The 27,455-nt window shown below is 38.8% G+C and overlaps 1 protein-coding gene across 1 annotated transcript; it reads left to right on the top strand.

The window, feature by feature from the left end:
* Positions 1-596: 596 nt before the first annotated feature.
* On the top strand, positions 597-27,346 carry tspan15 (tetraspanin 15). Its single transcript, XM_061040024.1, has 8 exons — positions 597-763; positions 10,883-11,068; positions 11,951-12,025; positions 14,994-15,089; positions 22,305-22,421; positions 23,557-23,607; positions 24,011-24,127; positions 25,885-27,346. The coding sequence occupies exons 1-8, from the start codon at positions 674-676 to the stop codon at positions 26,050-26,052; spliced, it is 900 nt and encodes a 299-aa protein (XP_060896007.1). The 5' UTR covers positions 597-673; the 3' UTR covers positions 26,053-27,346.
* Positions 27,347-27,455: the final 109 nt, after the last annotated feature.

The following is a 27,455-nucleotide window of genomic DNA, read 5'->3' on the forward strand; positions in this document are numbered from 1 at the left end:
ATGTAAATTGAGTTACTTGTATAGCTATCTGAAACAGATATTTAGGCTATTTGTTAAACAAATGAGTTGTCATGTGCTTGTGTGAAAACAAACACATTCGTATCACACATGTTGGACCAAAAGCTTAATAAATAAATAAATAGGCAAAATAAACAACAGCACATGGTATAAGTCGTTAATAAAGTGGATAGATTGGCTGTAGAGAGGGGGAGTGAACTCAAAAAGTTCAAGACAATTTTTAAAGTATTTTCCATGAAACCCATATTGAAAAGCAGGTTAATAACTTTATCTCATATATATATATATATATATATATATATATATAAAGTGAAGATAAAGATAGGCTACCTTGTTTAAAGACAAATGAGCTCCATTCATTCTGGTTAAAGAAGAGCTTTGAGGCATAGGACTAATGATTCATTGTGTGTGGATCGGCAGCCACACTTTGTATTTCACCTATTGCACATCAATCATTGTAAAGAAAAATAATCACAAGGCAGGACAAAACTTCCCTTCGCTGTCGCTTTTAGCTTCTGTACTATCGTAAACATCCCATCCGTCAATCCATCCTGCTCATGTGCGCTCCCAGGTGTGGTGACGCTGACAACGCGGAAGTGTGTTGTCAACAGTAACGCAGGAAGCCGCTGAAACCAACTGTCCTCAGTCAGACACGATGACCGACACCGGCGATATCAGATACTGTCACAGATTCTCCTATTTGGTCCTCAAATTCACGCTGTTCGCCTATGCCATCGGCTGGTGGGTGAGTAACGTCAACAAGATCGTTTGTGGAAGAGCAGCGCGCTTTGTGTGGAGGGGGGCAGACTGGGTGTGTTTGTGGTTTTCTAATGGGGCTGCTGATCGGCACCATTAAAAAAAACACTCTTCTTGTTGTTAAGAGAGAAAAATTAAGAAACATTATTTGTTCCACATTTTGAATTGCAGCTGTTGGCATGGCAATGTGGTCTAGTCTTTGTAGCGGCAGGTGTTAGGCTACCTGATATTTCTGCAGACCGAGACTTTGTTTTATGTCCTTCTAACGATGTGACCACACCCTCTCTATCCACCTTTACCCTACTATTACCTGTCTGATCTAAGCTACTCCAGGTAAACACAGTGACAGAGCAGATAAGAAAAAAAAAAAAAAGGAACAATACTCAGTGTGTCCTGTTGTGGTCAGACTGACATGACAGCAGCAACATGTGTTCAGACAGCATTAAATTACTCAAAATGACCGACTTGGTCCTGTAATTGTCATGTATGCCTACAGTAAAACTATAAAACAATATTATTAAATCTCCATGGCAGGCTCAATCGAGGTAAACCTCATTCAGTAGCCCAAAGCTTTCAGAGACATGCCTGCATTTTTGAGCCTATTTGAGTCAGTGGAATATGATCTGGCCCCGATAGCCTTTTAATTCCAATTTATTCACTTCATTCAGAAAACGAAATGTTCTATAAGCAGGAGTCAGCCAAATGTTTGAACCATAAGTAAGCGTATTTTAGCCACAAGTTGGGCCTTAGTCACCAAAGAGCATTCAAGAGATACTGTTTTTTATGTTGCTGTATCCATAGCTTCATTCTGCACATAAATTGAATGAAGATGATCTAAAGACACTCACATGACATCCAAATAAGCAGTGAGTTCTCAAAAATAACTAGCAGTAAACCAGATCTCTGACTTCCTTAGTCTCGTGGTGGCTGTACAGAATTGAGAAACTTTAAAAAAAAAGTAAATCTAAATGGATCCATTTAGCCTAGTTAAAGCGCTCACTTTTTCAGTTTGTTATGGAGATAAAAAAGAGGCCCTATATGTAATAAAAGGTAATTTCATTTTGAGATATGGTTTACATTTCTGCTAGCTAGGTAACATTTAAATTAGATAGAAATGTTCACCGATTTATCCTTACATTCATCGATTTCAAAAGTTATGGCTAATGTCAGCCAGTAAGAATCCCTCAGGATTATTTTGAAAAAATACATTTCAATTATCTTGTCAATTGCTCAAAGCGAAAAGTTGTGAAATAAGGACAATTTGTTACTTGACCACCATATTAACCAGACTCTGAAGTTACCTGGTACAGGTAGCAGTAAGACTGTCTTACTGCCTATTTAGTAGCCCACCAGGTAGATATGGTGAATGCTCTGATAGTGTTGTGTTGTCTGTACACTACTTGCTTACCGCCAAACAGCAGACCAACCCATGTAATGACTAGCTGTTGAAAATAACACATTAAGCCATGCATTCGATGGAGACAAATGACAGAGTGAATGTTAGTCTTACTGCCTCAGTTAGTGAATGTTTGATTGTTTCCAGAGAGGTCAGATGAAATAAACACTGTGTTTAATGAAGAAATGCCTTTGTCTACCTACTTAATAATTTGTTGCATGGTGAGTATATGGCAGAAAAACTAAAATAAAAATCTCAGCAATTGAACCTCCCCATAATAAATATAATTGTAACGACTTGTGGTTTGATATAAAGACAGGACAGTCACAGATCTCCAGCAGAGGTGCACAGTCTTAACCTTTTGTCAAATTTAAGTCACTCAGTGTTTTAACATGTTATAGGATGCTTTGATTTGTCAAAAAGATTCAAATGCATTAATGGTTATATATTACTTGTGACTGTTTATCAAAGGTGGCCACTTAAGGTTAAATAAATGACTTACCCAGATGACACTTGTTTTTAAGAAATATCCTGAGAAGATGTTCACATAACTGAAACAATATACTCTGATGGCTTTCATTATGTCTGTTTCTTTATGCAGCATACAGTAGCCAAACTCAGCAGCTGCTTCCTTTCACAGACAAGCGTGGCAGATTATATATTTGTGCAGCTAGACAGATGCTTGATTGGCACACACTAACAAACGCTTATTTGTTTCTCCAGAGAAACATTTGTGAAACTTTCTTTTGTGGAGCGAGAGCAGGAGGGATTGGGAGGGTGCAGCAAAGAGCAGAAGAGGAGTCATTATTAGGTTTGAAAATGGAGAATAAATGCTTCCGTGATAGGGGAGCGTGAAACAGATTAAATAGTCATATTTACTTGGCTCCTTCAGCTTGTCAATTCAGTCATACTAAAGAGATATGTTCCCCACAGGCACACACTGTCAACCAAGGAATGTGGTGTTTCTCAGCGTGATACAGTCACATTAACACATCTTACAGGAAACACTGACAGCAGTAAATGTTCACAGACAGCATTCAATGGTTTCCTTATAATTAAAGTCAGAAGCAACAGTTCTCTGCCATTATAATTAATAAATCAGGTCTGGGACTAATTAAAGCTAATATTCATCTGGCTGCGTGTTGTAATCAGCAATATTTCCCTTCATTTCTTGTAATTATGGAACAAACAGCTGATGATACAACAGTTGGCTTAATAGACAGCAGTGGTGATGTTTCTAACCAAGACAGTTAGGTCTCATGTTTCAGCTGAAATCTTGAACTATAACTTGTGTTTTCTTGTTTTTTCTTGTATTATTTATTATTTATTTGAACGTTAATAATCTCTCTCTTTTTTTTCTAAAATAACTTGTTCTTCACACTGATTCAGTGTCCGGCAGAACAGGAAGTCTATACTTGAGATCAGCTGCTGAGGCAGCAAACAGCCAAGTGAAATAGCACATGTTGGAGGAGCAATGTACAGTAGAAGAATTGTTTTTTCCTGTTCCCTGTGGAAAACTGCTCGAGTCCAACAGGGACAATAACATGATCTAATCTAGATTTATACTTTATGATCTAATGTGTTACATGTAAGTATACAAACGGAAAGCAAAACTAAATCATAAAAGAGCAGTAGATCATGTTGTACCATCTTAGAAAGTCATTGTGATAATGATTTTTTTAAAGTAGAGTAGTGTTAGAATTTGGTTTAAAGCTCAGAGTTGAAAAAAAAGTATTATATGTTATTAAATATCTTTAAATATTAATCTCCTATTTTGGTCTAAAACTTTAATATCAATTTGTTATTTGTTCTAAATTATTTACTTCTGTTAGGTGAAATTTGGAAACAAAATTACTCCTGAAGCAAGTGGAGTTGCTGTTGTTGTTTTTTTATGCAATTTGAAGATAACATTCTTCACTGTGATCTCAGCTCCAAACTGATAGTTGTTGGTTGGTTTCACTTCAGTCTGCTGTAGGAGGTTATCTTTTTTTCTTCACTCTTATTGACCCTTTAGAGGTTGACTTAGCACACTTTATTTAACCGTGGCTCATACACTCACGTAACATACACACACACACACACACATAAACCCACACACACACACACACACACACACACACACACACACACACACACACACACACACACACACACAAACACACAAACACACACATATTTTGGACTTCCTGGTTTAGTGCACGTCTTTAACTTTTGTCCACTGAGCAGTTGTAATTGCTCTGTAATTTTGGACTTTGAGTGTTGCTGACGAACAAAACTTAAGTAGTTCCCGGGAAATTCACTCCCTATACTTCCTTGAATGTCTTTATAGTATCAGCTAGATGTTGCCTCATATGCCTCATATAAAAATCATGAGTTTTTTTTTGTTTTTTTTACAGATAATTAAAAAGTCCACGTAACATTGGTCTCAAATACTGTTAGCATGTATCATGTCAACCACGTTAACCTTCAGTTAGAAAGTTACTGCATGCTAAGGGACTACTTTCTTTCTGAAGGTATTTGGTGTGAACTTAAATATTCTGGCAGATGAGATTTAGACTGGATTGTGATGAGGGACATACAGCTAAGGGAACAATATTGTGACATTAAATTATCCTGTACAATAGTCAGCTGATCACCAAAAGCAATAGATTTCCTCATCTTTGGACTAAGAATGTTTTTCATATTTCTTGGCAATCCTTTCAAAAGTTGTCGAAGTTGGATGCTTGACCAAATTGGTGGACAGGCCAACAGACAGATTAATATGAAGGTACTTAATTTGCATCATTTAGATTCAATAATGGCCAACCAGTTTAAATGTAACAGGAGCTTGTACCCATTTCATGTGCATTGATTGTAAATTGGGCGGTGACTGAATTGAGAAATGTAATATGACCAAAAAAAGTCAAGGACAAAATAAATTGTAAAGCCATTTATATAACCTATCTGTGAATACATTTATGTTGCTATGAAGCTAATTTCTTCTAGCTTACTTAAGTCACAGTCTTACAATGAGTCTGACTCTTGAGTCCTTTTGTAAGTGCAGTTGTTGTTCCACGTGTGCAGCTTTAAGCCGAATTCAGAGCTTAATTTAAGCTGCACCTCTGCTCTGTTTGCCCCCACAGCAGTTAGTCGAGCACACTAATAGCACTGTGAAGTTGTTTTAACAGTGTGAGTAATAGGTTGTATAATACAACTTATCCTTGGCCTAATACAATGGCTTGAGAATGTAGACAATAAATTGTCACTGAGCTATCTGCAGCTTAGCACATAGCTGTCTGAGTTACTTTACTTTCTTTTCTTCCAAAAACCAGAGTGATTCCTGAATTGCCAGGATTATTTGTAAAGATGATCAAACATGATTATTTTCTCATAGAAATTGAGAGTTTCTCAGTTTATTGCTTTAGTGCCCTTGAGTACGTCAACGTGACAACTGATGTGACACCATAACAGACAGCAAGCAGGGACTTGAAGGAGAACACATCATGATAAGAACTCACATGAGAACTAATGTGAAGAAAATCCTTTTCCCTTGCTACCCCTCTCCGAGACTTGGTCTTCATTTCAGAAGGCTGAATAAGCGATTGAGTGGCAGAAAGCAAATAGCAGCAAATATGTTAAAGGATGAGGTGTTTGTATTCGCAACAAGCTGTGGTGTATGGGTATGCGGCCGAGTCTATGTGTGTGTTATTGTAACTTGTGTATTGCATAATTGCCAGGCCTTATTTAAAAGAAAAATATGTTTAGTACATGATGGGCTTCAATTATCTTGCTTTTTCCATTATATCTCTTGATTATGATAACATTGTCTGTGTTTCCCACGGAATTAAACTGTACTCTCTACCCTGTACTCTCTACCCTGTACTCTCTACCCTGTACTCTCTACCCTGTACCCTGTACTCTCTACCCTGCACCCTGTACCCTACACCCTTTCCCCTGTACCCTATACCCTGTACCCTTTCCCCTGTACCCTGTACCCTGTATCCTTTCCCCTGTACCCTGCACCCTTTCCCCTGTACCCTATACCCTGTACCCTGTATCCTTTCCCCTGTACCCTCTACCCTTTCCCCTGTACCCTATACCCTGTACCCTGTACCCTGTACCCTGTACCCTGCACCCTGCACTTTGCACCCTGTACCCTGCACCCTGCACTCTGCACCCTGAGCTCTCTATTCTGTACTCATCCCACCATGGAAATATGATCACATTCTTGGGGTGGAGAGAATCTGAAATACTCATCCGTACTTCATCCCGGGGGGAAATTTGCTGAAATCGGTCCTGCCCATCCTCTCTCTGTAAGCTCAGTTTTTTGTAACATTAATATTAAACGCAGCTTTTCCATGTAGCATAGAGCTGATATTGTATCTGTAGACTGCGTTCACTCATATGATTCCCGTTCCCAATTGTGAGCTTGTTTTTAACCTGTCAATTTGTAGCATTGTCTATGTGCTCCATGAGCACAACAGTTAGTTTTCAGTGTACAGTGCTGTCACAACACATTTTAACGAGGCCCTGAACACAAAAGCAAGTGGTAATGAACCACGGTTTACATTTAAAAAAGTTGATGTACTTTTTATCTTGTGTGCAGTGAGTATACGCTAGTAGCTGCTGTAGCAGCTTCCATGTGAACTGTTGTATTATTGTACATGTAAGACAGATGTTTTCAGTAAACAGACTGTAATATAACTTACTATAATAAAGCCAAGAACCAGGTATGGACGGGCCTGTGGCACAGACCGTTCCCTGGACCTGAGCCTGCTCTGACTAGTGGTCTCTTTAATTTCAGATCAGGTCATTACATGGACTGATTTGGTCAGTTAAAATGAATGTCATGCATTATAACATACTTGAGTTTGGTAAACATAAACAGGGAAAAACTTGAGTTACCAGAAATTCATCACTTTGAGTATTTTAGGCCTCTTCCAACCGATCATGAAAAGGGTAAGATCGACATGAACATGTTCAACCATGACTGGAGTGTATGAGTTCAAGGTCTGTTGATGGTTTTCTTCACATCAGACTCAAGGTTCTACATTTCGCCCATGCTTTTAGGATGACTGTACTACACTGAGAACAGCAGGGTCACATCTCAGTTGGCTCTTGTTTCTAATTCAGTCAAAGACAATGTCTATAATGATGACACCCTTTGTTATTTTGGTTCTGCAGTATGTAATATTGCTATTATCATCTGCATGACAAGATAACATCTTGCCATTTTCTTTATTATTCCATGAACTGACCCTTCAGGCTTTCCTTCACTTTCATAATGTGACCAGTAGCTGATAGCTGATTAGCTGCTTCAGAAACTAATTAGATGCAGCTGAAGCATTAACATATGTTAATGGGACTTTGATGCATGTTAATGTTACTATGAAATTGTATGGATGGGTTAAAGGACACAAACACTGCATGGATAGCCTGCCCTGCACATAATTGTTGACTGCAGGATTAAGCTCTTGTCTCAATTAGTGATTCCCCTGTCATTGTGCGGTTGTGTGGTGAGGTCAGGTCTGTATAAACACTTGTCAATGTGTAGCAGTTAATTCTTCAGGTGGTGATCCTTAATAGAAAATGTTTCTCACTATCTAAGTTGACCTTTGCAGGAATGTTCATTTTGTTATCAAGATTTGGTCAGATGTATCCTTAGGTTAATAGGGAATGTTGTGGAGCTGTAGGTTTTGAGTTGCTGAACTGAACATTTCAGCTTGCTGACTGGTCTTTTTAAAGGTCACATATTATGCAAAATACACTTAACAATGTTTTTTGAACACTATATATATATATATATATGTATGTCCCTAGCCTGTCTACAAACCCCCCAATTATGAGAAAAAGTCCACCCTCTCTGTCTTTTCCTAAAGATTTATTTTTGGGCTTTTTGTGCCTTTAATGGATAGAGAGGACAGTGGATAGAGAAACCAGGGAGAGAGAGAGTGGGGAGCGACATGCGGGATGGAGGCCATAGGCGGGAGGCGAACCCGGGCTGCCCGCTTGAGATGACAGCCTCCATACATGGGGCGCGCGCACTAACCACTGCGCCACCAGCACATCCACCCCCACCCCCACCCTCTCTGGTAACCTTTCATAAATGTGTGTGTGAACAGGCTGTTTGGAGTTTTTACCTTTGTGACATCACAAAAAGCAGTAACCTGTCCCCCAGATCAGTTACTGCCAAATTCCACCAGATGCGTGTTCAGTCTATTTCTGTTCCACCCTGGCAGCTTTATTCAATGTGTGTGCTTCCACTGGCTCAGCTGTGCTGCGTCCCAGCTCATCCTGGAGCCCTCTGCAGAAGATACGCAAGGCTTCTATTCTTGCTGGATGCCGGGGCTCTGTGTGTTAATTTAACACTGAGCAGATCAATCGGGATGGGAAGTCAGACACCGAAACAACATTAGAACATGAGGTTTATTTTCAGAAAAAAACCCTCAGTTTTGACAACATTGAGAACATGCTCGTGGGACTCCAGCTGTCCGGCGGTGCGACTCTGTACTTCACTCTGAGAACGCAGCCTGTGGGTGTTGATGGAGAGGGAGCACGGGGCTGTAACGGAGCAGAGCTGACACGCAAAGTAGACTTAGACTTAGACTTCTTTTGGGTCGCACACTGAGAAGCGCCCCTCTCACACAGGTAGACAGGTGACACACTGTGTCTGTTGGAAGTTGAGGGTGACACTCCCACAGCTAGGTGTTTGTTATGTCTTCTGAGTCTGTCATCTCACTGTAAACAACAGGTCATGGTGCAAAAAGCCCGAGGCACCCGAGCCCTTCCAGAGAGGCGTGTTCAGACACAGTTAACTTACATTTAAAGATATGAACACAGAAACAGCCTGCTCTAAACAGGGCTGAAATAGAGGGGTTTATTCACATGCTGAACAGGATCGCTGCGGATTTTTGGCAAGAAACTTCACAGACATGTTTTGGGGAGCCCTGAGATTTATTTAAACTTGTTTAAAAGGAGTATAATACATGACCTTTAAAACAAACAAGCTGGCTTAACAAATGTAAAAGTGAAAGCCCTGCTTGAGCTAAGGGTTATTGGTATTCACTGTTTTGAGATCATTCTTTTTCAAACTAACAACAGAGGTGTGGTTCATCGTCTAAAGCCCTTGCAATTCTGCAACAGTGGCGTAAAGAAGCTGAAACATCATCACCCTTACTTTGACTTTTTCCTACAAAAGGGTGAATTTCCTGCCAGGTTTGGCTTGCCATGATTATATTACTTTTCTACTTTTAAACTAAACTAGCAACATTATTATATTGGAGATCCCAGTGTGTGATTTAACAGTGTTGCATCATTGCAGAGGCAAACGAGGTGCAACACAAACAGCATGAGCTTCATGCACATACGTACACACAACAGAGTGCAGCCCTGCTCTGCTCTTTACGCAGATGCTGTCACGCTTCTTCTACGTACCTGTTGCCACCTCTGCTGTCTGCTCAGCATCTAACATTAATGAAGAGGTCCAGCAGAGGCCCTTTCACTCTTCTCCTGCTTCACACCTGTCTTGTCCCCTTCTGAACCGATACTTGGTCTAAGCAGAGCTCTAAATCCCTGTGACAGCACTGATTGCCCAATGTACATAACTTTATCTAAAACTTCTGTGCTTCAGTGGAGCCAATTACACAAGGCTGTCATTTGTATTAATAACTTTGAATTATCTGTTGATGAAGTCCACTCCACTGTGGTAAGATGAAGTTGCAGAATAAATGAAGCTACAATTCAGACTGTTTGGTTTCAGTAGCAGATAATTCACAACTTGTGAAATGCTGAGGGAGGTCATTTATCTGATGGTCAGATTTGGTCCACTGCGGCTTTAACCACACTAGCGACACTGGCAGCTCCGTGAGGCTATAATTATGCACAGCAGTGCTTCGAGCTGGACACTAAAAATAGCATGCTATTATGTCCACAACAAGAATGAAAACATAAACATGTTAAACATGTGCAGTCGGGACAAGTTGTCAGACCACGACATGCATTTCCAATCTTGAAGGCTCTCTACTAGCATGGATTAGAAAGTTTAAAAAACAAAATAGTGTCTGTAAAAGTTTGTTGAATGTCCCGCAGTGTTAACATCCTAAAGTTTATGTATTAATCTTTCAGTAATGGAATGACTTCTGTCACTGTCAAGAGGACAGCAGTCATCCATACAGGATTGTTTACATTAACATTTCAGTAAGGCTACAAGATAAACAAGTGTTTTATATGAAACATCTCATTCATAATACAAATGTCTCATTCTACTTATCTGTTACTAATCACTACCCTGCTTTCATCCACAATACAAGAAGGTGACTCTGATAAAGACGAGATGTTTGGTAAAGGGTTTTTTGGGTCAGAGTCAAATTGTATCATCACAGAACAACAGTAACTTCAAAGTCATCCGTATCTGAACAATGTGTTATCTTGGAAATTATTTTTCAAGTTCAATTCTTTAATATGAAGTGTCTATTACTTAATTTTAAATTACTGACACACTTTTATAATTGATGAAGAGATATGAAACTGTTCATCATCTGCTTGTTTCTGTCTGGATATATGACTTGTTGTTGTTGTTGTTGTAGTAAACCCAGCAGCCTTACATTTGACAAAAAATAAAGTAAAACTGAATGATTTCCTCTTTTGGTCATATTTAAGACTGCTGAAATTGTAACTATATGTGTTGTACAGTTCTTACTAACCAGTCCTCACTGCTTCTCATTGTGTCTCCAGCTGATAGGGGGCTTTATCTTGGCCATTGGAATCTATGCTGAGGTGGAGAGACAACGCTACAAGACTCTGGAGGGCATGTTTTTGGCCCCGGCTTTAATCCTTATCCTTCTGGGAATTACCATGTTTATAGTTTCATTTATCGGGGTCTTGGCTTCACTAAGGGACAATCTGACCCTGCTGAAAGTGGTGAGTGGTGTGCTGCGAGCACAGTCATTTATCTCGACTAAAAACACAAAGTGGCTGCTATGATGCTTAGGACGTGGTGAATGTGTTATCAAACGTTAGTTTTTTATAATCCCTCACATTCAGAACTATACTTTTACTGTGTTTATTTTCTTATTTAAAAAGTAGCCATAGTGATTAAACACCATAATAGAACAAAAATGAAAGGTCCATATGTAAACTTGAAGACACAATATAACACAGCACAGCAATCACATTCTGATATGGAATATTTTACTGATGGATGCAGTATTTGGCTGATTCCTGGACTCATCTGTTTGGATCAGTTCAATGTTAATTGACTTATTAATTAATTAAATAATTCCATATGCTCTAGCAGCATACCAGGTGGCCATGATCGAAAAAGAAAAACATTTGAGCTACCCCTCCCATATGGAGGGAGCTTTAAATTCTCAAGAACAGAGTTTTTAAAAGATATACAGTGTTTTATTTAGTGTATGTAAACATACAGTATGCCTCCCTTTGTGCTTCAAAATAAGGCATTCAAAAAGGATTGAGGATTGTTTGAATGTGTAACATGTATTATGTTAGAAAGTAGAATACATTGATCTCTGAACACCATGACTGTGTCTCATGTGGAGACATGATGTGAATCCAGACTATGTGTTTTTGTGTGGCCAGGACACTCTTGAAAAATAGATTTTTAATCTCAATGAGTTTTCTTTCCTGGTTAAATAAAAAAAATAAGTTACTGGAAATTTGTAAACAGTAGAAAAAACACTCCTCATTTTGTCTGTTTTTTGCCTAAAGAGTACACACTTAAGCATGAAGTGTATAATATACGTGTATAATGGCTCTTCTTCTCTTTTTTCTGGTTGCTCACAGTTCATGTACACGCTGGCTGTGTGTCTGATCCTGGAGCTGCTGGGAGGAATATTGGCGCTGGTGTTTCGCAACCAGGTGATCTATCCAAAGTGTTCAATTATCTGACAATTTGAGACCTTTCAGCAGCAGATGGACGGTTTAAGCATTTTAGAGTCACATTTTACCTCCTGTTATATTGGTGGAACATGATATATCCAAAGCTTCATAGCCCAGTCCACCGATATGCCCACATAGTTCTTCACTACATGTGTCTTCTAACTTAACAAACAAGTGTACATTATTTAAATATTATGAATGGATGAGGTATGGCTAACGGCATGTTATTACACATTGACAGAAAAGTATGTTTAGGGATAAAATGACAATGACCATGCTGGTCATGATTTCTGTTGTATGTCATCAGCAGACAGATGAAACCTTCTTCTTTACCCTGATCTGTCTTTGTTTCTCTGTGTTTCTGTCTTCTCCCCGTCTATCTCACCTGTGATGACTGCCTCCTACCCCTCCTAATAGTCCTTTTTGTCTCTTGTTGTCTTGCTTGAGATCTCTGTCCTCAGTTTCTCATCTAATTTCGGTCCCTGCAATCAAATCCAATAATGTTCCTTCCTATGCATACAGACACGGCACGATTGGGCATATTTTATGCAGGATTTGTCAGGCGTCCAGTTTCCAAAAAAAGGTTGTTATTAGTGAATGTTATTAGTTCTTAAGGAAAGACTTAAAGGTGACAGAAGGACTAAATGATTACGAGACGTGACGACTGGAGGGTTAGTATTTGATAATGCCTTTCCTTTAACAGAATGTGTAGCTGTATTCTTTTATTCTTTCGTATTCTATTCTTATTCTTTTACTCTCTCTGTCATTTACATTAGATCAATCTAAGCATTTCCACTTTTTAGTTGTTAAAGTAAGAGAATAAATGTGTTGAGTCTTTAGATTGACTTTACAAAGAAGTTTATCACACAGTGAAATATAAAGACTTTTTAGGGTTAGGGTGCTGATGGAGGATTACTGCTAATGTTGTTATACTTTATGACAAAGAAGCCCAACTTGTATGACGATATAAACCTTATTTTGAGAAATTCATCACATACGTTTTCAGCAATTATTTTCTTTATGTGTCTCCTTGGGGACTAGTGCCCCTTTAAAATTCTCTGAATCGTCTTATTTGATTAACTGCATTTATTTAATAATTTCCTGTCTCAGAATAACGTTCTCATTTACCCTGAGGTGCTTTTTCATATAAGTATATTTTTGCCAAGGAAGCTAAATTACCAACATCATGATGTACAGTTCAGGTTTCTAATGGCAGTTTTATTTTAAATACAATAAAGACTGAGCTTTTAGTATGTCATAACTTCATTTAAAAGTCTCATTTACATTGAGATTAAAAAGAGAGACGGATTCATGCATGTGAAAATGTGTTCATATTAATCTGATCTCAGTTCCTTCATAAAGGTAGATTTTTGTTAAACAAAGATTGAGTTTCCCTTTCTGTTCTCATTTCCATGAACACCATGTTTAAGTTGATAAGGCTTTATGAGCTCATAGGGGGTTCTCTAAAGGTTTAATGTTTCTGTCTCAAAGAGGAGCGCCTCACTAGACAGACTAGACTAGACTCTGCATCAGCCCATTGTGGTTTCATGTGGTTGCCCTGTCTCTATAGATTCAATATGAAGACCTTGTACATTCAGGGAAGGAAGAAAATAAATGAAAAGAAAGGTTCAGCCACTTCAATCTGTGTTCATCTTAGAAGGCAAGCATTCTCCACTCATCTTTTTAGTCTATTGATAAAGAGAGTTCACTAAGCATTGGAAGGCCTGTTACCCTCCTCTCAAATCAAGTCTGAACAAAGAGGGTACACAGGACACTGACCTCCACCAAAGCTCATATTCAAGTCTTCTATGATTGACATGCAAGCACAAACGCAATAAGTCGTCAGAACTATAAAAATGAAAAGCAATAAACTGATAACGTTTCTAAAATGTTTGTTTTAGCTATTCTGAGGAACTTTTATTTTAGTCTTGGGCAAATTGGTCCCTCCTATCTCTTCCCTCTCCCTGTCCTGTACATTGTGAGTTTTATACTATACCTAATAACCTAACACCTCCTTTTTTGAAGTGATTTTTTATTATGTTGGGAGGGGAGAGTCGGGGATGACATGCAGCAAAGGGCCGAGATGGGATTTGAACTTAGAGCCGCTGCAACAAGGATAACTCGACTTATCTGAAAGCGACGTGGTGGCTGCCAGGCAGTAAAAATAATCATATAGAACTAATCAGTCTCATTCCTGATGGATTGTTTTACTTTGTTTGGCCATATAGAGGCATCAGTATTCAGTCTGCTTCATAACCAGTAACTCTTTAAAAGACTTGATTAATATGTAGATCTGCACAAATATCAATTACCCAAACTACATGATCCTTTTTTAATATTCGTTTTGAAAAAGCTGAGTCGACCATAAAAATGACATGTTAGTATTGGGAGCCTTTATGAATTAGACAAGTTGTTGCTTGTGTGTAGATTAGTTGCAGATCTGGTCTGATATGTAATGTTTTCTTCTGGCCTATGCTAAACACTTTAATACTTTTTTTTAATTTCACCAGTAGTTTTCACAAATCTTGTTCATAAATGAACAAAAACCCGGCAGCAACAAAATACATTCCTAGATAATAAGACTGCACAACAGAGAGGGGAGTCAGCGTGTGATTAGCCCCCTCAAAGACAACATTCAATAAAAGATCTCCATTAAACTGAAGTTTTGTGTTGCATATATTCCCTCTCAGTCACATGATAGAGTGATATCCTAATGTGACCCTGCTGCACCAGATTGTGACTGACAGATGTGAGCTGTCCAACTGTCATATTTTAATATTCCAGTTCACTAGATTGGTCACCTTGACTAATAAGAGCTTCTCCTCTCCTGAGCTTAATCTCTGACACATTGACTCTATACCAGCTGTGTATTGAATGTTTTTTAGACTCTTTCGTCCCATTAACACTCACAAACTGTTTCTCTTTTTTTATTTTCTCTCTGCCACAGACGTTGGAGTTACTGAACAAGAACATTAGACGAGGCATAGTCAACTACTACGATGACCTGGACTTCAAAAACATCATGGACTTCGTACAAAAGAAGGTAAGGTTGAATTCACTCTGTGTTTTATGTTGTTTTGAACATTCCTGTTAACAAATAACAGGTATGTGTTGTACCTGCGTAAATTTCGCCACCAGGGGGCTCTCAATCAAAACAATAACAAAAGATGACGAAAAGGCTGGCGGGGAATCATGGGAGTGATTATCTCTGATATTCCACCCCCGATGAAACCAACTCGGACTTGAACTGTAGTCAAGATGAACAGGCGAAACAATCCTGAGGAAGAGAATACGTTTACAGATCATGTAAACACTTAAACTGTTTTATCACAGCAGCACATACAGCCACAGTACGCCAGCTTTCAGTAGCAGTTCTTGCTTCCTTATGTAGCAATCTTTGACGTTACAGCTGGTGTTTCCAGGGCGACATAGACATGTTTTGTCAGTCATGGCGGCTCTGTCATAGTGGCTGCCAGGTCCCGTTACAACTATAAAATTAGGGATTTTTCTGGCTTTGATACTCAAAAAATATATAACAGGTTTATTCCAATTTTTGTTAATTTAGAGTATAAACTCTACATATTGTATCTTTATTGCAGGGCACACAATAATCTATGAAGCACAGCAACATGAGTGTGGATTTATTTTGGGGAAAAGGCATCTAAAGTGAACTGAGTTGTGTCCAATATAATCAGAGAGCTGTGCAGTGCCATCTCTTTGCACCTGCTCCCAGAATTCATCATGCTGCCACACACAGCCGCAAGCTGAAGATCTCATTACAAACTTCTATCCAGCACATGAGGGAACAGAGTCCATGAGCTGCAGACTGATCAATTAAGAAGCAGCCTGCGACTGATTAACTATGGAGGCGTGTGTGCAGAGTGACCAACGCTTGTTGTTTTACTGATATTTTGGACACTTGAAGGCCCAAGAGTTGATACTTGGCTGGTTTAGAGGGAGCTAGTTAGGAAATGTAGCAGATGGAGCTTGAAACACGAGCCTTTGTTTTTCTTCTCTTCCTTTGCCAGATTTTGTCTTGTGCATCTGTGCAACAATCAGGATGTAGCAACGTGTTAATGTTAATAGATGACTGTTGAGGTGTTATATCCTTTTTGTTGAACAGCAATCAAACTATTTCTTTAGTCTTTAACGCTCAGTCATAGCAGCCTTTTTCTATTTCTGATAACAATGTAACAAATGACAGTATGTAATGAATGTGAACCTGCAGAGCGATGTCTCTTGACTCCTCAGCTGATCTCTACAGATCTTTTTTTTGACTTCATTTTTTAACTGTCTGGTTTGCAAATTTATTGCCCACAAAAGACTGTTGACATGTTGTTGTTTTTGACTGTAGCAGGCAAACATTTTCAACAGAAAAAACTTTAAATACTACACTACCAGCTTACGACCAATCAACAGGATTACAAAATTGGTAAGCTGGTGGACATAGTGCAGCATGACACCTAAACACCTGTAGCATTTAGCATCTAAATAGAAAAAATAAAGCAAGATTTATACATTCATGTTAGACTTTTTTTTATTACCTTTAAAAGCATTTTATCATCACTTCCAACTAAAGAAGTCCATATTTTCAATCTGTTTTCTTGTGATATCGCATATAGTGCAGCTGTGTGAAGCGCTTACATTATATTTCTCCTGTCATGCTATAAAGCTGCCAGAGAGCCCACATGTTGGCTATAAGAGAGATTTAAGGGTTTTCCTGGATGAAAAGACGAAAAGACCATAAGACAACCTGAGAGGGGACTGAGGTTGTTTTCACACGTAAATAGAGTTTTTGGATTTATGTGTTTGCGAGCACAGTACCATGAATTGGCCTGAGTGAGTCATGGTCATGTGTTTGTGTTTGTATTGAATAAATGACTGGCACATCTCTTCTCTGTAGCATTAGGGAACGAAATCCTTTGACTTTTGAGGGTTGGTGGCTGCATGCTAACTCAGGGCTGTTTAAAGGGCCAGGTCTTTTTTTTTGTATTAAAGGAGACCTCAGCTGATAATTCTACTCCAGGTAAAAACTTTGAGCACCAGGGTTGATTAGAGAGCCATTTCATGAAGTTCTCAGCCGTCCATATTTATGCTCCTGTATTGCCCTGTGTACAATAGCACAGTCCTCTCAGAGTTCTTGATACTGATGATTTGAATCCTAATGCTTATTAGATTCTGAAATCTTCTCCTACACATCAATTTATATTTTGCGCCCTTTAGGGTCTCTCTCAGCCTGTTCATGTTTCCTTATTACCAAACTCTGCACAGAGCTTAATTTGGGAGCACAGAAATAAACCAAAGCAAACCAAAGTACTCCAGTTATTACATTTTATTTTCTTTCTGGTGTGCCAGGGACACCTGCCCTCTTGACGGCATCATTTCTGACCATCATTTGGGCCAATCTGAACAAAATTGTGAACCTGTGACTGATAACTCAGTCACTCTTATAAATTGAAGATCTGAAAAGCACTTCCACATTAGGCAAGGAGTCAAGCTCTCCTATTGCAGTCCAATCTAAGCTTTTTGTCCTGGTTGTGAAATTGTGTAGCCGTTAATTATTTGATATTAGCAACAGCAGGAAATGAGAAATATCTCATATAGTAGCTACAACACAAATTAATGACCAAGAGGCAGGTTATAGCACATCCTATATGAAGTTAATTTCAAGCTGACCTTTCCCATCATGCTGCCTTGGTATTTTCTAATGGAAATGTGACATTTATTTCTTCAGAAATTACTGCCTGGATCAGGGGAAGACACTGAGGGATTGTTTTCTGATATTAACCTTGCATGTTTAATCAAAAAGTATTAGTTGCTACTGCTGAGTCTCATGGCAAAAATCTGGACGTTTTTATTTCAATCATTAGAGGAAGTTTTGACAACTTCACACTCTCATGGAAGCAACGCTGCTCAATTTCCACAGCAGAGTCAGCGTTCAGAGTGGTCACAATGATTTCATCAGGATTTCGGGGTTCAGAAGAAGTCTAAAAGCACAACACAACACAACCAAGCCACTGACTTATCTGAACACCGGCTTCATTTCCTCAGCGCTGTGCGATCCTCTGACACAGATGTGATCATACATATTTATAAGTTCATTTTGGATTCATCACAACAGCCATTCAAGGTAACGTCAGGAAAGCCAGCTGATATTTTACAGGGACGTGTACTAGAGGTTCACTCAATGTGCTTCTCGTTAAAATGCATACAGCAACAAGTGGTGTGGGTCTATGAAAATATGATTAACAATATATGAAAAATATAAACAAACAGAAAAACACATAGATAAACCTCACACTTTTCATATGACATTTTTGGATTGGGTTTTTATGAAAAGTAGTAGTTATTTTTTTTTGCGGGGGGGGGGGGGGGGGTGGTTACAACTGGACACCTGCTTTGCCTTTTTTTCTTTTTTTACAGTCATGAACATTAATGCCCTGTGGAATTGTTTGATTTACAGAGGGCACACTAGGAATGGTGTTGGTGTAATTGTATCACCTAAGACACGAGTTTAACCGCAGGATGAATTGTTGTTTTCATCTCTGTATTTGAAATGTAAAGCTGCCCTCTCAGAAGAAATCAGTCACTCCCCTTGTCTGTTATTGGCACTTGTCTTCAGATATTACAGCTAGAGGAGCAATTATTGATCACTTTGGTCTTCAAAGTGTGTCCATCCATCAGATAGAGCGGCCCTGCCATTGGAGGGAACAGTCCATCATTCATGTCGTACTATAGATGGTTTGCTCCGGTTTCCTTAGGTCTTTGTTGTGTCCTCTTTCTCATGAAAATAGCTTCTTCTTTTATAAGTATAGACTATTATCCTCCAGCAGAGCATCATTGTAAGGTGAAGATGATCTTAATGTTGTGGCTTAAGTAGTTGGTCTATGTTTTGATTGGCTTCAGGTCGTTTCTTATCTCTTTTAAAGTTAATATTTATTTAACTATTTGATCATCTCTGATGCTGTGAAGCAGGTCTAACATGACCAAAAAGCTGTGTATAGGTGCCCCTGTTCAAAGTAGCCGCTCAGGCATTACTGCACCAGAAGAGACTACACATAACAAAATGTACAAGGCAGAAAAGGGAGACGGAGAAAGCACAGTTTTCCTGCAGTGGTTTTCAGATCCTGAATTTGTGAATATGTGAGAAACAACTCTCCTCAGGGGAAACATAAAGGGAATAGGCTGTTAGGGGCAGAAGATGAAACTTAGGGGGAAATGTCTGCAGGAAAAGATGGAATTTGTTCAGATCGATGAAGGACTGTATGCTGCAGGTATTTTCTATCTAAAAGACATAATGTCTTTGGTCCACCAAACAAAACTTTCTTTCTGTGAAACAGCATCACTTATCTTAGCAGCTTACTTAAGTCAGTTCTGGTTCAGGCTCCAGTCTTTAGACTTTTAGAAAAACTGTTTGAACTTAGTCTTTAGCAGATGTTGACATTTTAGTCTTTGAACATGCTCTGTTAAAAAGTTCTCTAACCAAAACCTGCAATTACCTGCCTAGTGTCCCCCCCTTAAGTTGATCAACATATGTTACAGTAACAAAATCATTTTGGAGAGTAGAAACCCATTTGTTTTTTGATGTGTGTTTTTAAATCCCCTGGCTTCCTCTGCTGCTGTCTTTCTAACTGCAGAGCGATAGTAAACGATATAAACAGTTCATATGGCAGGACGATGGATAATGGATGTGAGGCACTTCCTGGGAAACAAAGCCCTAGTTGGTCTGATGGGAGTGCAATTAGAGGTACACAGGAAGGCATCTTAGCAATGTTCCGTCACGGGGGGATACTACAAGTGACAGGATCAATCCCAGCCGAACCCCGGTCCTCAAATACCAAAGCTTTATAACAAGACTGTAAAAAACGATAACGGTCGCATAATGTGGACAATGTTTCTTATTTTCCTTTTATTTAAAGCCACTACAGTTAAAAAAAAAACTTCAATTTCACTCAGTTTTTTTTCATTACGATTGGACACTGGACTCAAACTGAAAATCATTTAGTTAAATCTTTAAATGTTTTATTTGACTAAAAGTAGAGCTCTTCAGAGGTCCATATCATTTTTGGAAAGACCACTGATTCTGCCTGGGATATGATATCACGGTTACCAGCAGTGTTTTTATTCCCAATAAACAGTCTAAATCACCTTACACTTACATGCGCCCCATGTATGGAGGCTATAGTCCTCCAAGGTTCGAATCCCACCTTTGGCTCCTTTCCCGCATGTCATTCCCTACTCTCTCTCCCTGAGTAACTCTATCCACTGTCCTGTCTCTCCATTAAAGGCCCAAAAATAAATCTTTAAAAAACAGAGATACGCACCTCTCCTAAAATGCTTCTTCTGGGTGGAAAAACAGCTGGGAGCACTGTTGAGTCGAGCTGCATGTGAATACCAGTGACCAAATAAACAAGTGGGAAAAAATGATTCAAGCAAATGTAGAGCTCTTGCTGTTGCTTTGCTCCTAGAGAGGAGGGGGAAAATGTAATAGAAAGCGGAGGTAGAGACTCTTACTTTTTTTTTGTGCTTGCAAAAAACATCACGCAGCAGCAGCAGAGAAGAGCACCTGGCGACCACGCTGTAGCATGAGAAAACAATGGTTTACTGGTGACCCTTTCCTAGTAACGGCTCTCTGTGTGATTAGGCCCTAAGGCTGTATCTGCCTCTCGGCTCGTCTGCAGCTTGTTTGTAGCTGCGCTTCTTTTAAGACTATACTGTAATTCCTTTAGTGAACTAAGCCAGACCAAACAACGGTGAAAGTGATCTTTTCACATCCATATCAAATAATAATAATAATGTAATTTTTAATAATTGGTAATATATAGAAATGAACGGTACCTCTATACAATTGAAGTGATCAATTAGTTGTGAACTTTAGTTATCACTATGAAAGGGTGCAGGAGAGTGTTTCTGTATTTTCACAGGATGAAGCAGGCTCCCCTCGTCTCCGTCAGTCTCATTGTTGTCAGCAGGTGTTTGGATTGATCGGTCATGAAGATCGACCTCTTGCGGATTTAAAGTCACCCCCGCTGAAGTATTTTCACTTGCCAGCTTCACCCAGAAAAAGGGTTTGAAATTGTACTGTTGCTGAGCTTACCTTCCATTTGTAGACACTTATCACATCTAATGACTTTGCCTTCCTGTGACCTTTGTTATGACGCAGAGCTGGAAAATGCACTTGGTGGCGTCAAGCCAGCGAGTGTGGGGAGTAACATTTTACCACGCCGGCACGATGCCCACATACTGATCACACTGCCTCGCAAAGATCAACCTCATATTTATTCATGTATTCATCTTGAGTCTTTATCTCTCTGCCCCTCCTTTCCTATAGTCTCCTGGTGTCTGACCCTTTGTGCTGATATTTCTAAAAATGATCTTTCTTATTATGTTTCTGTCAGTGAATAACTACAAATAAGGTTTAGTGTTCCTCTTTGGTTACTGTTGGAGGATTTCCTCTCTGAGGCAGCTGTGCAGTCAATTTATATATTGAATTAACGTTATTTGTTATGCTTTGGCTTTAATACGAAAAGTCTTTGGATAACTTGGAAAAGTTTTCTGTTGTTATTTTAATTGCGATGACAATATCTGTTCATTACTGGTATCATTTTTTTACTTTATATTATGTGGGACATTAAATTAATTTTCGCACTTCTGTTTGCCCAGCAGGGTGCTTTCTCATACAGCTAACACTTAGTTGAAAGTAAAGTCAACTTGACTCTAAACCTCTAAGCAAATACCAATAATGATTACCTTCCTTTAGATAGATTATCAAAGCTCATTTATTTTCCCCGTGAAATAATGGTGTTTCTTCCTCTCAAGGGTTCGACAGTAATGGCGGAAATAGAGAGCAATAAAAGATCATTTGGTTGGTGTTGCTTCATTTTGTGCCTGTGAACCAAAACAAGAGTTCTTACTTAGTTATTTTGGGCTAAAGGTATTATTGATTCAGGAGGAAACACTTTACTCTGTGTGGCTGCTGTTTTCTCCTGCAGGGTGCATGTTTAAGACAAATAGCAGGAGAGTTCAAACAGTACTAAACCATGTTGTAATATCATAATATAGATTTCAAACATATACAGGGAGACACACTTATATAATGGAGCATCACCTGAACGTTTCTCTTTATCGTGGTTTCTTCCATCCCAGAATATGCCTAAACTAACTGGTTTAACTAACCATTAAACCAGCACATCAGGAAATGTTATTTAACAAGTTCTTAACCTCCTTTTAACTCCAACACCTTCTTCTTCTCTGGCAGTTTCAATGTTGTGGAGGTCAAGAGTATAAAGACTGGGGGGTCAACATGTACCACAACTGTACTGGGAATGGTCCACTGTCCTGCGGTGTCCCTCATACCTGCTGCGTTACTACTGAGGTAGGTATCACTAACGCTACCATTACTGATTGTTATAACACTACTATTACCTACTAATGTAACTGCTGAGGCTGTTACTTTTCCAATCCATTATGGGTCTATTATGGGTTTATAGGTGTAGTCACCATTACCAATTACATTCCTATCTTATCTTAATCCTTAAGGCACTACTGTTGCACAAGTGTTTCAACTGCAGTGCATTATGTTCACAATAATTATAGATTTTATTCACCCATTTGATCATCAATGCACCTGCTAACTGGACAGCTGCTACATATGCCAATGCCACCTACTGATGTAAAATATCTATTCTAAAGCTGTATTGTAGTCATTATGTCTTTCATGTTTGTGGTTTGACGATCAAAGTTAGACATGAGCTTATGTAACATTACCCAAAGAGCTTAGATAAAGCACATGTTACATCATTCCAAGCTCTCTATTTATATATTTATAATGGCTCTTTGAATCCTTGAATACTCAGTTTCTATGTCATTATTGTAATAGCTGTAATAATGGGGAGTTAGGTTTAAAATGCATTTCAGCATCCTTATAATGGTGATTAAGCCTTTTCCATGTCAGAAACACACACAGGCAATTTTCTCCCACACCAAACAGCACATGCCCTTCCTTTTATTTATACACCTACACTCTGCAGAGCTTATGAGGGAAGCCAGAACAAACAAAAGTTTTTACTTGGACATAAAACAGTTTGATGAACATGCCATCTCTGCTTAGCAGGACTCATGAAACACTGCCGCTCCTGTGTCCTGTGTTTTAAATCTATTGAACTTTAATTTTCTCTCTAACATTATTATGAGTGACTTGTGATGGCAAGGTAATTTATTATTTTCCTATCAATGTATTAATTATAGAGTCAGTGTGTAAACATGAGTCCTAAACTAATCATTATGTTGCGAGTATATTACATTACAGAGGGCCCCGACACAAGACACTGGCATTTTATCTTTTATTATTTGAATAACGAATACACATTTTAGTATCTTGATATGGAAAACCTCAAGCAGGATAGAGTTGCTTACACAGCTGCAAACACAGCAGAGACTGTCAGTATGTCTACCTCTTACACCTCTCTGTCTCTCTGTCTCTCTCTCTCTCTCTCTCTCTCCCCCTGAAGCCAAATGAAGTTGCCAACACTCTGTGTGGGTACCAGGTGTTAATGAAAGAGGTAAGACCTCTGAGACTCACCTACTACATGTTTGAGATAAGAAAGCACTGATGTAACCTCATTCATTAAAGTGCAGCGCCTCCTTTTAAATGTCAGGTAATAGATCTAGTGCTAGTGTTGTTTTTTTCACCTGGAACAAAGTCTGCAAGAACCATTTACACGTCTAACACCTGAAGGTTTTTCTATTCATCTTATTTTTTAAAGTAAAACATCAAAAGTACATTTTAGTAGTTAAAAAAACTCTCAAACGTAATAACTTGATACCAAACCAACAGTGATTTTGTGCACTGCATATTTTGTTAGCAAAGCTCTCACATAGTCTTTAAAAATGATCTGACCTTAAGACATATTTTCTATATTTTAGTAACAACTTTGTATAACAAGTGATTTTTTTGTCTTGAAGCGTTTGGATTTGATTGACACCATCCATATCAGAGGCTGCACTGATGCTTTCTTTATCTGGCTGATGGATAACTATAAGGTTATGGCTGGACTGCTACTAGGGATCCTACTGCCACAGGTACACACACACACACACTCACACTCACACTCACACACACACACACACACACACACACACACACAGGCACGCACGCACGCACACGCAAACTCACACATACACTGCAGATGCATCTTTGTCAAGCACACATTGCTGTTCAAATCTGATATTAAAGTGTCTTTGGTGTCACTCCCAACACTACAACCTCCAATCCAGACTGACAGATTTGATCAGAGTCTCTGCAGCAGAATGAACTCATCCAGCAGTGAGTTTGTCTGGTGGGACGGAGAGGCTATGTGATTGTTTGGAGGGTGTGATGATACATCTACATTTCTCATGCTTCAGCCCCATAACGAGTTATTACACCTTATTTATAAGAAGATATACTTTATTGATCCTGTGAGGGGGAAATCAGTTGTTACATCAACCAATGCAGAAAGGTTGGTAATGTCTGGGCGCACAAATCTGATCCGATCATTTCTAAAAAAAAAAAAGATCTTAAAAGATCTCAAATTCCCTTTCAAACTCAACCCCGAAACCAAACTTGAATCTTAACCCCTGAATTCATTATTTTACATTGTCGGGGATGCTTTGTGGCTTTAAAATGCCCATGTCGTCACAACATGTTCAACTATACAACTGTGGTGGCCCTATTACCTCACTAACGTTTTGGTTTCATGTTTTAAATGAAGCTTTTGCGATACTCAAAGTTAAGAGTTCGTGTGTACCTGTGATTTTGTTCTTGTTGTAACATTTGCTAAAACTCTCACAGCTGGCAGCGATTAAACAAATGCAGCTTCAGAATCAGTATGTCCGGGAATGTCAGAGGCCCATGAAAAAACAAAACATTTAGCCAAGACCCAGGTGACTAAGTGGGAGATGTAGATGTCCTCCTCTCAGGTACATCTGAAAACTCAACTGCACCTGCAGTGATAAAATGAGCAGAAATTTCCACAAAATACTTTGCATGCTGTGTGATTTATTTAGCGCCATGCTGTGCATTGAAATAAAAGAGGCTGGATTTTTGACACATGCATTCTGTTATACACAATCAGGAAAATGATAGACCATTGTATTTCTCAAGCAATAAAAAACATCTACAAAAAACTAATACTCATTCCCAACATCTCACTTTGACCAGTCTATTTTCCTTCATATCCAGATATTTTTACTCGATCCATTAGTACAGTGTTTTTCAACTGCTGGGTCGGGATCCAAAAGTTAGTTCGCAAATGTGTGCCTAGAAAAATAATTGGGTAAAAACTCTATGAAACGCCTTTTAACGTGCTTGTTTTGTTCCGTTTCTTTTTTGTTACCATCTGAGGCCCAAACTTCACAATTCTTCAGGATATGCTGTAAATCTGTTTGTTTGAAAAATCTGAAATTCGGGTCATGAAGGTGTTGCTGGTGGGTCCTGTGACTAGACCAGTTCAGAATCACTGCATTAGAGGAAGTGGGCCTGGTAGACATCAACCATTTCTGCTTTATTACATCCCCTTTTAAACCCATTCAGTACATTAAAATACAAACAGGCCCATACACACTGACAGCTACAAATGTGAGAATTCATATATAATTGGCATGTTAGAAAAGTTGTGTTTCCTTAAATCCTTTATAGTCTCATTTTCCTACATCTTTTCATAGTGTTGAATGAAAGACAGACTGAAACAAAAACACAAAAGCAGAGTGGAAAATGTTGCCTTCTTTTCATTCTTCAAATTAGCCAATCTCTCTCTCTCTCTCTCTCTCTCTCTCTCTCTCTCTCTCTCTCTCTCCAGTTCTTTGGTGTGATAGTCAGCTGGCTGTACATCACTCGTGTAGAAGATGCCATCAGTGAGTGCAGTCACCACACTGATGGACTACTGAACTCAAATGCAGAACATAAAGGAGCCAAGAGCCAGGGTCACATGGCCAAATGGTTTCTGTGTATGCCAGAGACCGACTGATGGACACACACACACCCTACAACTAATGGACTACAACCATCACTTACAGTTTGTTAAATCGCTGCAGTCAATTCAGATACTGCTGCAGCCACTGTAGGCGCCTGCCTCTAAACTGCAGGTTTATTATCATCATTCAATCAACCAATTGAAGTGTTTTTTATTGTTGTGGGAATAATACTTTTTTTTTGCAGCCAAATTAAATAGAGGTTGATGTTGAAGTGTTCTTATTTATGGTTTTACATACTGTGTGCGTCCGAAACAGTAATGTTTGCAAGGTCCCCTGTGTAATCAATAATTCATTATTGTGTTGGCATGCTGTGTGCTGATGCACGAGAGGGAAAGAAGAGCTCATTTAGACGTGGGCTTTTAGCTAGTATGTGCCTCCACCTGTCTCAGGGATGAACACAAACACTTTAATTGTACGAAGAACTGGAGACACTGTTTCATTTAAACATTTGTGCCAGTAGAATCAATATTTCCTCAACCCTGTGTATCTCCCTGTGACCACAAGTGCTCACTAAATCTCCAAGATGAGTCCAGCACATACAAGTGTTGTATCGAAATCTTAGAATTATTACAGACATTTTCATGTTTCAAAACTTAATTTAAACCTGAATCAACCATTTGTCTGTTCATCAAGAGTGTTTTTACTGTAGAAATGAGAAAATGCTTAGCAGGCCGAGCTGCGCGGAGTGAGAGAGTCTGCTTATCAGACAGATTTTATGCTTCATGATGATTTCATCGATGAGTTATAATGCAGCAACAAGCTGATATCTCATTCTTATTGTTCATTACAGCAGGTCTGTCTCATCCAAACTTTTGTTTATGTTCCTTTAATTAGCAGCAGAAAATAGATATGTGAGGACATGTCATTGATTTATATTTAATCACTACGACAGAAAGGTACAAATCTGCAAAGTTCAATAAAAAAAAATAAAAAAATGTGTCGTAAGTTTGAAAACAGCGTCTGTGCCCTCTGATCATCCAGTGGCCTTACAACAACTTTTCACCATTCTCACTACAAATGCATTTCTGAACATAAACAAAGTAGCAGTTACATTGACCTCAAAACACATTTTAGATTCCCCCTAAAAACATCCCTCAGTTTAAAATCCAGTGTGTTTGAATGGTGGCATACATGCTTTTGTTATAATCAAGTATAAATGTCATGATTTAGTGAACTCTGTCGGTTTGATGTGAAGTTTGAACCTGAAACTAAAAAGCCTGATCTTTGTTGAAGTGAATTTCTTCTTGTTAAAATGCCTTTGTGTCTTAATGTAACTTTAGACAAAATGATTTTGTTTTGTACTTGCTTAATGAAAAAACTACCAGAACTTCACCAACAAGACAAGACATCCCACATTCAGCTGCCTCGCTTTAGACCAGCTTAAAGTAAAACTATT

The sequence above is a fragment of the Labrus mixtus genome, chromosome 1 (genome assembly GCF_963584025.1).
Source record: "Labrus mixtus chromosome 1, fLabMix1.1, whole genome shotgun sequence".
In the NCBI taxonomy this organism is placed as follows: Eukaryota; Metazoa; Chordata; class Actinopteri; order Labriformes; family Labridae; genus Labrus; species Labrus mixtus.